The sequence below is a fragment of the Eptesicus fuscus genome, chromosome 14 (assembly GCF_027574615.1).
Source record: "Eptesicus fuscus isolate TK198812 chromosome 14, DD_ASM_mEF_20220401, whole genome shotgun sequence".
Classification (NCBI taxonomy): Eukaryota; Metazoa; Chordata; class Mammalia; order Chiroptera; family Vespertilionidae; genus Eptesicus; species Eptesicus fuscus.
The window spans coordinates 7,428,192-7,444,944 of record NC_072486.1 but is presented as its reverse complement, the minus strand read 5'-3'; the positions used below and the strand labels follow the sequence as shown (position 1 = coordinate 7,444,944).

Sequence of the window (16,753 nt, the reverse complement as noted above, 5' to 3'; positions counted from 1 at the left end):
GCGAGGGTTAACTTAGCCAGACTGGGGGTACGATGACGTCTACTGTGCTGAAAGGACATTCCCTCTCACACAGAAAACCCAGATGTTTATGTCACAGGAACTTGGGGAGCAACTGCACGAATGAGGTGGTGGGGCAGGGTTGTGGGGAGCATGTCTGTTAAACTTGATATCACTTACCAACAGAAGTGACCAGGCTCAGCACCGATTTGAGTCAGTGTAGTCATCATACTGAGCTAGAGCGGAAACCTGTATTGCCTTTTGAATGTGACGGAAACAGAATTAAAAGGCAAAACCATGTTAACAGCATTAAATGAAAGGGCTAAGGGTTCAGAGTCTTCTCCCTCCCTGACCACCAGGTCTGTAGTCTGAAGAGTGAGGAGGAGAAGCAGATGTGAGCTTGTCTGCCGGTGGCATTGCTGTGGCAGTGCTGGTGGGGTGGGGTTTCCCGGGGTCCTCAGCGAGCATGTGGCCACGTCTCTTCCCCTGGGGCACCCTTAACCTGTCCGAATCGTTCGCCAGTCGCACATCTGCTCTAGCGGCCCGCAACCTGCACCAGCTCGGCAGGTTTCCTTCCAAGTCCATAGAGGCTTAGCTGGAATAGGTTTTTAAAAACTGTAAAACAGTGCTTTTTAAAATGTGTAAGGAAATTGAGTTTCTTTAGATTGAAAAGAAAACAGAAGAAGGACCTGAAATGTACCTGTAGGGAAATTATGCAGATATGACAGTCAGCAGAGTTCCATCATGTTCCCCAAATTCAGGGGTGAGATCTGAGTTCTGTGAAAGCCTTTCTTCAACCCCAGATCAGAGAAGGCAGTCCTCCGACTTCCCCTAATAAGCACCGGGCATGGTTCATCCTAAAACATGCTTCCCAGGACTATCCAGAATGACTGAGTAATCTCTCCATGTTTTCAGTCTGGCTCAGGAATCCAGAAAAAAAGAGAAGTTATTAATATGCTCCATATGGACAATAAAGAAATTTGCCATTTGAAAAGCCAAAAGTGGCCTTCTGATATTTGTATAATTTGCTATGGATTTCACTAGGGTAACTTTCTGTGTCAGACATTGGCAGAGAGGCTCCTGAGTATGAGATGAGAATTTGGATGCTTATTGACGCCTTTTATAGGGATCTTTGGTTATGTGGTCTGATTATACATATATATACACACACACACACATATATATATATTCACACTTTTTGCCTTTTGTATATTTTTAAGACCCATATTTTGAGCTGCTTTTCTAACAGAGAGTACAGATTTTACTGATCTCTCTACATCTTTGTCTGACCAGTGGCACATGTTTATAAGATGGCCAGAATCAAGGTGCAGTCCATGGCCATGGCCTAAGTCACTGACTCCACCCTGACTGTCCTGGGCAGCTTTAAAATATATATATATATATAAATATCTATATATCTATCTATATATATATTTATATATAGATAGATATATAGATATATTTATATATATATATATATATATAAAAGCCGAAGCGACTGAACAACCAGTCGACCAGTCACTATGAGCTCACTGACCACCAGGGGACAGACACTCAATGCACAGGATCGGGCTCCCTCCTGTCTGGATCAGGCCTGCAGGGATTGGGCCAAAACCAGCTATCCAACATCCCCTGAGGGGTCTTGGATTGCAAGAGGGTGCAGGCCAGTCCGAGGGACCCCACCAGTGCACAAATCCATGCACCAGGCCTCTAGTGTATATATATTTACTGATTTCAGAGAGGAAGGGAGAGGGGGAGAGAGAAACATCAATGATGAGAGAGAATCATTGATCGGCTGCCTCCTACACATCCCCTACTGGGGATCGAGCCCGTAACCCGGGCATGTGCCCTTGACCGGAATCAAACCCAGGACCCTTCAGTCTGCAGGCCAATGCTCTATCCACTGAGCCAAACCGGCTAGGGTGCTGGGAGTTTTTTTTAAAAATGTTAATGCTTGGGCCCCACACCACCCAAATAAATCAACTTTACTAACACAACCCTCCCACCCCCAGCCTAGAAGAAACGCCTATTTCCTGTGGGAGGGAATAAGCTCAGAAAGGCTCCCCTCACTGCAGGCGGGGAGCTGGGGGCCAAGCCCCATGGGTGTTACGCTCAGAGCGCCTCCCCTGATGCTCCCTGGGGTAACTGCTTTGTGGCTTTCCTGGTGGGACCCTCAGGTTCGAACTGGAACTTTGTTTTACAGCCACCCTTTCCAGGGCCAGTACTCGGTGTCAGACATGAAGCTACGGTTCTCACAGTGAGTATTTCGAGAAGAATACTAGGACGGTTCTGATGTCTGAGCCTATGCCATGTGTGTCGTGGCTAATTGGGAATTGTTTTTCTGCACTTGGTAGACTTGGGCTTCAAATAGTAACCAAACACGCGCCTAGCAGCCTGCAGCTCAGCAGTGTGTGCGTCTCCGAGCGAAAACACTGCTGTCTCCCGGAGACTGGTGTGAACAAAGCGCCGGATTTGCCATTTTTATCCTGAAGTAATTTCGGCAAATCCTGTCGGGAGAGTTAGTCATTCATCTGCATGGGGTTTTTTTTAGTATTTTACTGAAAATGCACATGCTTCATTGAATTAATTGATGGATAACCAATAACAATTTAGCTTCTTTTCTCAATAATACTCATTTGGGGGTGGTTATAGAGTATGTGTGTGTGAGAGAGGAGGTTTATTTAAGTTGTATTTAACACTTCTTTCCTTCACTCAGTTCTGTTCAAAACAGTGAACGTGGCAAAAAAATTGGGAACGTCATGGTCACCACCAGCCGGAATGTGGTCCAGACAGGAAAAGCTGTTGGTAAGGCCCCCCTTTGGCCAGGAACAGACGGCAGTGATAGCTCGTCTCCTCTGTGCTCTCACTGTGTTGTTGATAAATGTGTAAAGCTGTAGAGGTCTGTGTATCACATAATAATACAAATGATTCCCATAGTCAAATACAGGGGTTTGTTTGTTGTTGTTGTTTTTTTGATTTTTTGTCTTATTTGTTTAAAAAAATGTCATGGCACCAGATAATATCAGAGTTAAGCAAATTTTGCCACATCTGATGGGGAGTGACGGATTTTCTGATGAGTTCACTGTTCTGCTACCAGGATTCAAGCGTCAGTGGAGTTTCCCCCAGATCTGCCCATAGTCCTTTATAAATAGTAGAGAGGGGACATCACTGTAGACCTTACAAAAATTAAAGGACTTTTGTGAATAACTTTATGCCAATTTTTTGAAAACTTAGATGAAATATACAAATTCTTTTGAAAGACTCAATTGAAATAGTCTTATCGACCAGTGACTCAATAAGAAATAGAAAATCTGGCCCTAGCCAGTTTGGTTCAGTGGATAGAGCATCGGCCTGGGGACTCGGGTTCAGTTCCAATCAAGGGCACATGCCCTGGTTCCGGGCTCCATCCATGATTCTCTCTCATCATTGATATTCCTATCTCTCTCTTTCTCTCCCTTCTTCTCTGAAGTTAATAAAAATATATTTAAAAAAGAAAATTCGAATAGCCCTACTACCTATTAAATAAATGGAATTAAATATTAAAAACCTTGCTGCAAGGTTTTTAATTTAATTCAGGCCCACATGGCTTTACCTACAAGACTTCTCAAACATTTGAGGAATTATATTGACTTTATACAAACTCTTTCGAAAAGTGGTGGATGAGGCAATACTCCCTGACTCGTTCAGTGAGGCCAGCACCCCAGCTACCAAAGCCAGACAAGGGGGGTGCTGAACACCCGCTTCTGCTCCCAGCACTTTTTTTTTTTTATATATATATATTTTATTGATTTTTTTTTTACAGAGAGGAAGAGAGAGGGATAGAGAGTTAGAAACATCGATGAGAGAGAAACATCGATCAGCTGCCTCCTGCACACCTCCCACTGGGGATGTGCCCGCAACCAGGGTACATGCCCTTGACCGGAATCGAACCTGGGACCCTTGAGTCCGCAGTCCGATGCTCTATCCACTGAGCCAAACCGGTTTCGGCTCCCAGCACTTTTTACGTAAAAGTTTTGAAGATTGTTTCATGTCCTTTCTAAAGAAATTTCTTGTCCCTTCTTTTCTATATTACTACCTTTTTATTTTTATATAATTTCAAACTTAAAGAAGTGGTACAACACTGTACAAGGAACTCCTAATGATCTCCGATTCACCAATTATTTGCATTTGCTGTGTCACATCAATATGTAAAATTAGGGCCCATCTCCTTACTTAGCTCCTGAGAGAGGCTGACTAACCTCTCTCAGGAGCCCCAGACCTGAGTGATCCCTGTGCAGGGTCCTCATAGTTCTAACGTCTGAACACCTACTCGTCTTAGAAGACGAACACGGAGCCCTGGCCGGTCTGGCTCAGTTGGTTGAGCTTTGCACATGCCCGGGTTGTGGGCTCAATCCCCAGTAGGGGTTGTACAGGAAGCAGCCGATCAATGGTTCTCTCTCACTGATGTTTTTCTCTCAATTGCTTCCTCTCTCTCTCTCTCAAATCAATAAAAACATTTAAAAAAAATAAAAGAAGACAAACATGGAGCACACAGCCCTCTCACTAGGTTCATTTGGTTACAAGAAAATTAGATATATTAGCATTTTCTTCCATACAACATTATGCATTTGACTTATTTTTAATTCTCAGTTTTTAGTAGAAAAATCCCACTTCATCAGAGGTTTATGAGTCAGTTGTCAATTTCTAGTGATGCTGCAGCTGATGTGTAAATTCTAAGGTCAGTTCTCGTCCACTCCCCCATCTCCAAGGATAGCGGGAGTATGTGCTTCAACTTAATAATTTCACTTGAGCGTCAACTTCTGAGATAATGTTCTTTAAAACAAAACAGGCCTGAGGCAGATTGGGCTCTGGGTGTCTTCATTTATTTATTTATTTATTTATTTTAATATATTTTATTGATTTTTTTACAGAGAGGAAGGGAGAGGGATAGAGAGTTAGAAACATCGATGAGAGAGAAACACTGATCAGCTGCCTCCCGCACACCCCTACTGGGAATGTGCCCACAACCAAGGTACATGCCCTTGACCAGAACCGAACCTGGGCCCTTCAGTCCACAGGCCGACGCTCTATCCACTGAGCCAAACCAGTTAGGGCTGGGTGTCTTCACTTAATGCAATGTCTGTTTTGATGACAAGCAAACTTCCTACAGCGGCCCCAGCACTCTTCCTGTGTGTGTGGTTAATTGGCGATCAGCTTGGATTTAGGGGACAGAGAGCAAGTAGGGCTATTTCAGCGCTCAGTGTGGTCCTGACGCACAACCAATGCTGAGAACCACTGGCCAAGCACAGCGGGGACTAAGGAGAGAGTTTGCTGGGTGCCTTCGCGATGCTTAGAAACTGGTCGGCTCTCCCACCCAGAAATTGTTCAGTCTCCTATTCGACAAGCGTGGCAAGGGATTGTTTTATGTTTTGTTTTGTTTTTTTAAAAATATATTTTTATTGATTTCAGAGAGGAAGGGAGAGAGAGAAACACCAATGATGAGAATCATTGATTGGCTGCCTCCTGCACGCCCCCCAATGGGGATCGAGCCCGCAACCCCAGGCATGCGCCCTTGACCGGAATCGAACCTGGGACCCTTTGGTCCACAGGCCAACGCTCTATCCACTGAGCCAAACCAGCTAGGGCAGCAAGGGATTGTTTTGAAACTAGAAATTTCAGTGGTATGTTAGTAATCGTTAACATTGATGCGTTACCGTAAATTGACATTGATTCATCAGCATCGGTCCTTTCACTGCCTCTTAACGAAAGTGAAGGCGCTTTTCCTTTTGTTTCTCCCGCCTTCCCTTCCAGGCCAGTCCGTGGGAGGAGCTCTTTCCAGCGCCAAGACAGCCATGTCCTCCTGGCTCTCCACCTTCACCAGCTCCACCCCCCAGAGCCTCCCGGAGCCGCCCGGCGGGAAGCCCTGAGCGCCCCGAGGCGGCTGGCGCTCCCTGAGTGTGAAGGGTCCCCTGTCCGTGTGCTGCTCCCAGGCTGTTCTCCATCAGCCACAGGCCCACAGCCGGGGACCACACGTCGCACTGTTTACATGGGTGGCCGTGGTCGCCCTCTGTCTGAATGGATGTCGCAGGATGCTGAAAAGATGCAATCACAGCCACAGCGGGGATGGCTCTCCAGGTTGGGGTTCGAATCAACTCCTTTTATTTCCGTCCGAGCCTGACCCAAACACGCCGTGTCCCTGCTAACGGTATTTCCCCTTCTGACCGTGTACACTTGTTTACTTTAGGAAAGTTTTTACGTATGTACATTTTGTTCTGTTTCACTGTTTGAATAGTTGGATGATCATTGTAATTTATTAGTGTTAAAATTGTTGTAATAGTATTTTAATTTCTCTAAAGTTGGCCCTAAAATATGCTTATAAAGTTAAGGGCCCGTACTCCCCAGCCCTTGGTTATTATTATTTTTGCTGAGTTCTATGATGATTTTTTTTTTTTTTTTGGTTGGTTTTCTACCGACACACTATCAATTCGCTTCCCCCCGGAAAGGTGGAAGTCCCGGGCGTGGGTTCTGAGGGTGCTTGTTGGCTTCCTGTGCGACGTGTTCTTCCCCAGCCCGAACCCCGGCGCGGAGGCCCAAGGAGTGCGTGTGCTCTTCTCTCCCGATTGTGCAGGCAGCTGTGCAGAGGGACAGCAGGGTGACGGCCCCGCGGGGGTGGAGCCGTTGAACACGAATCTGTCTTTAGGGCAAGACTTTAGAAAACCTAGGTATTCGTTCTGTCGACTCTAGTCATGTTGTAACCTCTTACAAGCGTTTTTAATCCAAGGTTTGTGCCTTCTATTTCTTCTTTCCAACAGTTTTCCATTGGGTGTTTACAGACCTGACGTTTTTTCCTTCGTCTTATTCTTCGTAAGCTTTTCGAGGCGCTTGGCTTTCCTACTTCCCTGGTGGGAAATCCTGGAATCAAGCCCATCTAAAAGAATTTTTTAAAAGGAAAGCAAGATGACCTGTAAATAGTAAATAGAAATCTCACCTTAGCTCACATTTTAGGAAAGCAAGAAGCAGGGCAAGAAAACCACAGCCGTGACATCAGTCCTGCTTCATCAAAGGACACCTGGTTTCATTTCAGACGTGCACGTATGTGCCGTGTGCCGCAGAGTTTTACACACCTGGACTTCATGTCTGCCACGCTCAGCTCTCGTTTGCTTTCCGTGGGGACATGGGATGGGTGTTCTCAGGGAGTACGTACAGGGGACAGATTGCTTTCTCAGTAACAAAGGATACTGGGAAAATACATAGTGAGCATAACCTACATCTGATATAAAGAGTATTGGGGAAAGGAGGGGGCCTGATGAAGGATGGCACTCCGTTATGTTTGACTTACCCCTTAGGAAATGTTTATGCCTTGTAAGTCCTCCTAGGGCATGTGAAATGGTCATAGGACATAATCCGAATGTCCCTAAATTTTCCAGTTTGTGTTTCAACACAAGTTCAGCAAATCTAAAAGCATACTTCCATTTGACATGGGGTGATGAACACACAATGCAATATACAGGTGATGTGTTATAGAATTGTACACTTGAAACCTATAGAATTTTATTAACCAATGTCACCCCAATAAATGCAATAAAAATTTAAAAATAAAGTGTTTCATTAAAAAAAAATTTAGTGATGATAATTTAAAGGGCTTATTGTGAAAACTCCATTAATTCCACTTCTGCTAGGAAAGCTTACCCTCTCAGGAAATAGTACAGAAGAGAAGTAAAACCAACAAACCCTTAAAAGGTACTTTAATCAGCGTTGCGCTGAGACTATGAAGAATCCCTCCGCACGTCACATCTTGTTTCACGAGGCTGCATCATTGGTTGGAGAGACAGGGTATTAGTGCAGGCTTTTTCCCTCTCAACCAGAAACTCACCGGGAGGAGCCTCGCAGCCGCGGACTCATCCTCACTGTATCGTTTGTGTGATTGGCGTCAGTTCCCACCTCTCACTCTTCAAAAGCGGCCAGCCACCTTCGGAATCCCACTGAAAAACAGGTAGTCACATGGAATCTAACTTTGCTCTAGTACCACGTGTTCCCTCTTTGATATCCACCTTCAGTGAACTTTCTGTTAATGCTTCCAGTTACGAGTTCAAAGTGGCCATTTCACGAGCTTTCAACCTGAAATGAATACTGCGGAGGATAGAACTGTTGTAGAAATGGTCAAAAGACCGTCCTCTTTCCTTCAGGTTCTCGGGGGCACGGGGGTTTTCAGGGAGCGGGGGCTGTATGTTGTGGGCAGGGGCCTGGGACAGCCAGCACGGCTGACGGCAGGGGGCCTGGCCACTCGTCCTGTGCTTGGGGCTCGGGCTGCAGGCTCCAGCCCAGACGCAGTGACCTCCCTTCAGTCACCGGCTCTGTGAGCCATAGGAGCCGACACCAGGCCATCTTTCGGACCTGTGGCTGGGAAGGGTGTGTGTTTGGGTTGGCCGTGCTTAAGAACCGAGTATATGTAAGGAGGCCCGAGGGAACTCGGCCAGCCAGGCCTGTGCCAGCTGTGCCAAGCACACAGGCTGCATCTGTAGCTTGGTGGTGGCCTCACTGTCTAGGTGCCTGCAGAGTGGTGTTCGGGGAAAGTCCTGGCATACTTTGGTTCCTGCGAGGCAGTGTGATGGCAGTGACGTAGTCAGGGAAAATACGAGTTAAAACGACTGTGTCTTGGACGAGGTGAACAGGGAAAGTTGCATGAAAGGCTTAGAGTTACTTGGCATTTGCATTTGGTTCTTATAACCAGTATGGATAGTCTGTTTCCAAATCCATTAGTGATCTATCAGCCCCACGCCTTAAAACAATCCCCATCTCCTTTTTGCTTTAAGAAACGTGGCAGCTGGTCAAGCTGGTGTGGCTCAGAGGTTGAGCATAGACCTGTAAACCAGGAGGTCACGGTTGGATTCCGGTCAGGGCACATGCCCGGGTTGCCAGCTAGATCCCCAGTAGGGAGCGTGCAGGAGGCAGCCAATCAGTGAGTCTCTCATCATTGATGTTTCTCTCCCTTCCTCTCTGAAACCAATTAAAATATATTTTAAAAAAGAAACATGGCAGCAATACCCTTGGGCAGCAAACCAGACTGTATGGCGTGATTTCCACAACCTTACCTTGCTTTCCGAGTTCTATATTAAGCGTTGAACTTTTTTTTTTGAGAATAATTTAGTTTGGAAAGGCTAGGAGAAAAGCAAATTAGGAAGAGAGAGGAGAAGTGAGAAGTCTTTGCAAGGCTGAGGAGCAAGGTACTAAAACATTTGGATGGAAGTATTTTGAGAGCAGTGTTTTCTATGCTAAATGTTACAAGAATTCTTTTATTGAGAAGTTAACACCTTAATCTGCTGGTGACAAGTTTAAAAGGAAGCTGTAAGGTTATCTTCCTGGCAGGCAGGTTTTGTGTTTATTTTGTGGAAGTTACAGCCAGTGGCCCTGCTCCCTCCTGGCCGGGTGATGCACGGAGGGGGTGGGGGGGGGGGGGGGGTGATCCTCAGCTCTGTACGAGGCCAGCGGACGGATCCCCAACCTCATGTATCGCTTCAGCAGTGTGGGAAAGTGCCTGTTGTTTTATCGGGGGTTTGGTCGGGACCTGGCATGGCATCCACATTTGAACGTTTGCATGCCCCCCGCTTCTTTGGCCAGAGGCGGCTCGGCCTTTCCCCCGGTTCTGTGGCCGCCTTTCCGCGTGACAGAGACCGCAGGCCTGGTTTCTGGAAGGTGATGGTCATGCCCTGGAGTGCAAGGTGCCGCTAGCAGGTTTCTCATGGCAAGTCTTTGAACTTCACGAACATTGCGATTGTCTTTTCATCATTTCCAACATTCCATGCCTAGTCGTCAAGGACAAAGAAAAGGAATGTAGATTTTTGTTCTTTCCATGTAAATAACTTTGTACAGGTGACTTCCTGCTTTCATATGGAGACGAAATGAGGTCCCTTGTATTGTAACTCCAAAATTAAAAGATTGTGCATGTATAAGGAATTGAATATATTTTGTAAAACTAATGCATTTGTATTTCTGTGCTGTTCTAAAGTTTACCTTTTTACTTCTATTAATTGAAGATATAGAAACTATATATTTAAATCATATAAATGGGACACAATTTAGGGGGTTTTCCAATCTTATTTTTCATCAGCTTCTCACACACACAGTATGCTGCTCAAACTTTGTGTGTGTGTGTGTGTGTGTGTGTGTGTGTGTGTGTAACATAAACATTTGAACATTTCAGTCAGGTACTGAGCCAGAGAAGGTAACTGAAGTTTTTAGAAAGCTTCTGTGCGTAGAACATACTTTGTTTGCTTGAAACATGAATGACTTGGAGCTGGAAAAATAGGATCAAGACTTACCTGTTTCAGGGCCCTCGGTCATGGGCTCCTCCATGTAGGAAGCTTTTGATTAAGTTGGTAAAGGGTCCGGTGCTCACAGAAAGAGTTTCAAGATTTGAGAGCCCAGGCTTCCCACAAGCCCTTTCTAGGGAAGTTTAGCTTAGAAATCTTAGAAAGTTCTCCAAGGAGGTTTAGCTGTGGCACGTGTTTGATCCAGAAGGTAGCTTTTCTCTTCGCTCCAGTAAGATCATTTGTAGCAGTTCTTCGTTTCTATTGTCATTTATTTAAAAAGAAATGTTAAAAATTACAAATCGCGTCTAATCATACTGAATTGTAAAACTCCTACTGTATCTTTATTTTAAAGAAAAATGAGAATAAAATTATCCAATTGGTCCTGCATACAGTCGTACTTGACCTGTCTTCCGAGAAGGCCCCTTCCCGTGGCGGGGGCGGGGCGGGGGGGGGGAGGAACGGGGCCCTGGCCTGCTTCCCCATTGGACAGCAGCGCCAGCTTCCGAAGGGAGCAGCACACGGAATGGCCCAGAGGACCCGAGGCTGACCCCAGCCCCCTGTGCACCTTTCTCAGGTTTACACATGGGAATGTGTACAGCTTAGACCTTCTTAGTGCATGCCAGCTTGTTGTTCGAAGTGGTGCCCTCCCACCAGCATGGCCTCAGAAAGCCACTGCTCCTGATGCTTTGGTATCACCGGGAATTTAAGCTGGGGCTCACCAGCTGCGGGTGAAGTATCTCATCGTGAGTTTCCATTGGCATCTCCTGGAGCAGCGGTCACCAGCTGGTGGCCCGTGAGGTCCGAAAGGTTGGCGGCCACTGTCCTGGAGTACTAACGAGGTTGAGTCCTTTTTTGTTTATTTACTCACCACTTTATGAAATGCCTGTTGAAGTCTTTTACCTATTTTTTCTATTGGGCTGTCTGTTTCTTATTTGCTTCAGTTTTTACTTTACGAGTATGTATATATTTTTCTCTGGATACTATTTCTTTGTTACTTATGTGTGTTCCAAATACCTCCCTCTGTGACATCTTCATTCTCGATGATGTCTTTTGATGAGCAGAGTTCCTGATGTAGACAAATTTATCTTTCCTCTTATGGTGAGAAGGAACCCTTCTCTACCTCACGGTCATGAGGATATTCTCTATAATCTTCTGGAAGTTTCTCCGTTGGCCCTTCACATTTAGGATTTGATCCACCTGGAATTTCTTTTTTAGAATGGTGTAGAATAGGGGTCAGGTTTCTACTCCCCGCCCATCTCCCATCCCAGCCCCACAATATGGCTGGAAAGTTTGGGCACTTCCTGCAAAGACATTTTAACACCAAAATATGGGGAGAGCATAGGGTCAGGGTAAAGGAGGATCCTTTTCACCAAACAATGAACTGAATTGTACCAGTTTTATTTTTCTCATTTTGTTTCGGGGCCTGTGCAAAGCATGGCCTCAGCACCTGTTCATGGAGATGGACGAAGGAACCCTGTGTTTTTGACTCTGAAGGGCTGACGTTCCCCGAGTCTCACCATCACACAAATGCCCAGTGTCCTAGACCTGCCCGAGGCAGCCACAAACCCCGAGGACCTGAACACTGCGCCTCAGGCCCACTGGCCTCAGACACCCAGGATTTTCACATCTCTGGCTACTTCCCCTGGGAAGTCGCTCTTAAGACGAACCCCGGTCCCTCACACTGCATTTGAAGCCCTTCCTCTCCCGGTGGGGTTCTCGGTGCCTACTATGTACACGCACAGTAGGCGCTCCACACACAGTTCCTGGTGCTTGCTGTTCAGCAGGAGGAGACGGGCAGTTACCACAGCGGGTGAAGAGGGCCAGGTCAAGGGTAAGCCAGGGTGTGTTCAGCCACATCCTGGTGGCCAGTTCCTTGACAGAGATGAGTAGATGACTCTTCCCTGGGAGCCTGAGCTGAGACCAGAGTCTAGGTGATAGATTAGGGGTGGAGTGGGGAGGGGGAGAGTTTGTAAGAGAGGAAGGCCTTTAGGACTTAGGAGAGCAGCACAGGCAGGGACTGGGAGCAGCGAGTGTTCCTTGGTGTGGCCAGAATGTAAATGGCAAGGAGGGATGGGCAAGACAGAGGCTGGGAAATAAGGCCACGTCAGGATGGGGGGTCCCTGCCGGCCTGACCAGGGGGCGTGGACCTGATCTAAAAGGCAAGAGGAGCCTCTGGAGGGCTTCCCGCAGGTAAGTGGCCGTCTGGGTGCTGCGTTTTAGGAAGTCCGTAATGGGTTGGGCATCAGTGCATCTGCGTGGCCCTAAGCTGTAAATTCAGTGACGTTTCTCCAAACCCAACGGGCCGCCCCGTTCCCTTCCTCCAGGGCCCAATCACAGCTCTCCACGACTTGACGTCGCATTGGTCTCCAACAAAACTCGGCCCTCAGCCCAAAACCCGCTGCCATGAGGACCTGTTTCCCTTGGGTCTCGCCAGAGGTTAGGTTAGGGCAGTGGTCGGCAAACCGCGGCTCGCGAGCCACATGCGGCTCTTTAGCCCCTTGAGTGTGGCACTTCCACAAAATACCACGGCCTGGGCGAGTCTGTTTTGAAGAAGTGGCGTTAGAAGAAGTTTAAGTTTAAAAAATTTGGCTCTCAAAAGAAATTTCAATCGTTGTACTGTTGATATTTGGCTCTGTTGACTAATGAGTTTGCCGACCACTGGGTTAGGGGGCTGGTCAATGAGGAGCAACTGTGATGCGATTGTGGGCGACGCCAGGAGAGGCCTCGGCTGGAGGACCCTTGATCATCTAACTTACTCTTCCTGGCAAAGTGGAGACCCAAGAGACGGAGCCCCCCGGGCTGTGCTGATTTGTTTAAACTTGGGTAAAACTCACTTTTTCTTCATGTGGTTGACAAGCAGGAGGGCCGTAGCTGTGCATTGGAGAAGTCCACTGGCAGCTGACATCTGGGTTTTCGTCTGTATTTCACCTACTCCATGCGATTTTTTTTTTCCTGATAAACTTTACCCGAGGAGCCCGGTGTCGTTGGCTCTGGGGATGGCGAGGTCCAGTCGGCCAGGGGAGGATTCGAACAGGAGCCTTTCCGGCCGCCCTCCTGGCTGTGCCCTAGAACACAGTCACTCGGCAGCACTTCCTAGAAACCGCGGAGACAGGCGTGACACTGTCCCACCCTCGGTGGCAGCGATCCTGAATCGCCTCTTTGTACGAGACCATCCCGTGGGCACCGAAGCCTCCGAGCCCTCCTCGGTAGGTCGTGCCCCGCCCCGCCCTGAACGCCCTCCAAGCGGAAATGCCCAGCTAAAGTTCTAACAGGTGAAGACAGAGAAGGAGTGTTTGTTGTTGTTGTGAATCCTTACCCGAGGATACTTTCCCAGTGATTTTTAGAGAGAAGGGAGGGGGAGAGACATCATTGTGAGACACACATCGATTGGTGGCATCCCACATGCGCTTGGAACAAGGACGGGGATCAAGCCTCCAACCAAGGTACGTGCTCTTGACGGGAATTAAAGGGGGAGAAAGGGCACGTTTTATGTAACTGGAAGACAAAGGGTCACAATCCACAGGTGGAACAAAGGTGAAGAGAATGGTGTGAGTTCCTGGGGGTCAGAGTGAGGGCACGAGAAATGAATGACGGAATCCTACCTAATAATAGACAAATATGCAAATTGACCACACCTTCGCTACGCCCAAGCCATGCCCACCAGCCAAGCCATGCCCACCAGCCAATCAGGACGGGTATGCAAATTACCACAACAAAGATGGTGGCTAATTTGCATATCAAGACAGTGTAGAAAGAAGCCAAGAGCTGCAGAAGGGAGCAAAGCTGCGGAGAAGCAAGCAAGCTGGGGGGAGGAGAAAGGAGGAGTGGAGGCGGGGCCGGGGGAGAAGGGAGGAGCAGAGGCGGGGCCAGGGGAGAAGGGAGGAGCAGAGGCGGGGCCAGGGGAGAAGGGAGAAGAGTGGGCAGGCTGGCGGAGAAGGGAGAAAAGCAGGGGGGCTGGCGGAGAAGGCGGGGCGGGGGACAAGGGAGGAGAGCAGGCAGGGCGGGGTAGAATGCAGCAGGAAACCCTATTGCAGGATTTTTCCTGCAACGGGAACGCTAGTAGGATATAAAAAGGAAGTGTAGCTTATTCTGCATACTCAAACTGGCGTTGCATCTGACACATGCTTAACTCTGAATGCACACTTGCTATTACTATTATTTTTCATTATATATATATATATATATATATATATATACACACACATTATTGATTTCAGAGAGGAAGGGAGAGGGAGAGATAGAAACATCAACGATGAGAATCATTGATTGGCTGCCTCCTGCACACCCCGCACTGGGGACCAAGCCCACAACTCCCGCATGTGCCCTTGACTGGAATTGAACCTGGGACCCTTCAGTCTGCAGGCCGATGCTCTATCCACTGAGCCAAACCAGCCAGGGTTATTTTTCATTCTTTATATTAACAACGAAATTAAACGAATTTCTAGCAGATGTGCAGGCTATGGAGGATCACAATACAATGAACACTTCCCACCCTACTCAGGACGGTGCCTCTCATGCTCTGAGTTAGGAAAGGGACAGGAAGAGGAGACAAGACACGCAGAGAGCACACCTCCGACTCCTCCTCGGGCTCCTAGTCCACTCACTACCTCAGTTCCCTCGTTTACTAGGACATTTCTGTGTATGGAGAACCCCAAAAGGTGAGGGCAGAATATAGTCCTAGATTGCCGTGTGACCTTGGGCAGGTCAAATAAAAGAACTCTCTGAGCCCGTGTTCTGAATTAAATAAGGAAGGCAGATTAGAGGTTTCCAAAGGCCCTCTTTAATGGACAACTGCTTAGATCAAATCCTGTCCCAGATGAGTAAGTCTTCTCTGGTGGAGAGGAACCGCCCCCTACACCTGACCACTGATTGGCTACTGCCTTGTTTAGGCCTCTGGGACAGGCTCACCTGTACTGTATCAGCTCCCACGCTCTGAAGGGAGTTTTTTGAGTGTTTCAATGTTGAGCTAACTAACACTTGTTTCACTGCTTCAAGAGAGAGATGCATTTCTAAGAAGCATGGTCAATAAAGCAGGAGTGGACATTTTTATGGCCCTTAACCTTAATCAGGAGAGCATCCTGATTCCATCCAAAAGGAGGAGAAAGCTCTGTGCATGGAGTTCTCTGTCAGGGCATTTTTTATAATACTAAGTACTGAGAAAGTGGGGCCAACCAACAGACAAGGGCTAGTCTGGAGACTCAGGTGCAACACTCCTACGTATGATGCTCGCTGCAATGTTAGGCAGGTACTGTAACAATCACTGTGAAAACGGGGGCCATGTTGGAAGAGGGAAATGAAGAATATATACAAAAGGAGGGTAGGAGTCCAGCTTGCTTCCCCTGCATTTCTCTTCCTCCTTCCTCTTTGTTTCTCCGTTGCTTGAGGACATGGAAAAATGAGTTGGTTTATGAGACTAATGACACTATGGTGATTTCCTTCTGCTTCTGTTACTGTGATGGGGAAGGGACGAAATCTAAGCACAAAGAGCGGCAGAGAAGACATTGCATGTAAGAGCCTCTCGGGCCTGGAGCTGGGCCGGTGCCTTTTTCTCCCTGTGGGCCTGGAATATATTTCCATCACCACCCTGTGTTCTGGGGTAACAGTCTGGCTTTGAGCTGTGAGGTCAGGGAGGCTGGCACCTGGCAGGTAATTGACTAATCCTGTGACATGAACAAAACCTTCCTTTCCAACGCAAGGCTCCGTGCCTGTGGCTTTCCAAGGAGCACGGCGAGAATGACGTAGTCCAACAGCGAAAGAAAGCAGTGCTTTCAACTATTTGTTTTACAAAGTGCGAGGTGACGCTGTAAAAGGATATTTAGTACCAGAAAAAGTAGGCCAAGGGTAAGAAAAACTCTCCATACCCAGGAGAGTTCAGCTGACCAAAGGAAGTCTGATCCAGAATAAACAGTTCTCATGTGGAAATCGGGCAGTTTCAGAAAGTGCTGTCCAAGGGCAGAATGGCCCGTGATGCTGACCCGCATCATTATGTAACCCGCTCGGAGAGAGGGAGCGCCATCGCACCAGTGCGAGCGAGGGAAAAGCAAATGTGAGAAAACAGCAGTTCTCAGGCCTCCAGGAGGACTTTGTTCCTGAAGAGAAACCAGGCTCATGTGCCCTTTCCCATGAACTTGGCCAGCCTCAATCCGTTCTCCCTGCACCCCCAGCATCCAAGGCCTAAAACAGGGTTTCTATTATCAAATCCCTCCAACAGAAATAACTTGCAAATAGTCGTGTGAGGAGCACTGTACTTGAAGGAATTCGTTTGAAATGTAACTAGCTTAGTTAGCTGTTATGAACAGGTCAAGACCATTCCTACTCATCTAAGACTCAGGTTTTGTCTGAATATAAAATAAGGCAAAGGAATTTAGAATATTGCCAAGAGTGGCCGAAGTATTAAGATAACAGATTTAAGATGGATGGTTAAACGGTAGTGGGGGGGTGGGGGGCACGGGAGGCGACTAATCAAA

General features: G+C 47.4%; 1 protein-coding gene across 3 annotated transcripts in view; it reads left to right on the top strand.

Annotated features, from left to right (window-relative positions):
- AVL9 (AVL9 cell migration associated) overlaps positions 1-9,427 on the top strand; it is a 40,252-nt gene extending 30,825 nt beyond the window's left edge. For 2 of the 3 annotated variants that reach the window (XM_054725988.1, XM_054725990.1), the window contains 2 exons: positions 2,201-2,254; positions 5,788-9,427. In XM_054725988.1, the coding sequence (XP_054581963.1) occupies positions 2,201-2,254; positions 5,788-6,154 (421 nt within the window). In that variant the 3' untranslated portion in view covers positions 6,155-9,427. Of the gene's footprint in view, positions 1-2,200; positions 2,255-2,713; positions 2,803-5,787 lie in introns of all 3 variants that reach the window. The other variant, XM_054725989.1, reaches the window with a different exon arrangement.
- Positions 9,428-16,753: the final 7,326 nt, after the last annotated feature.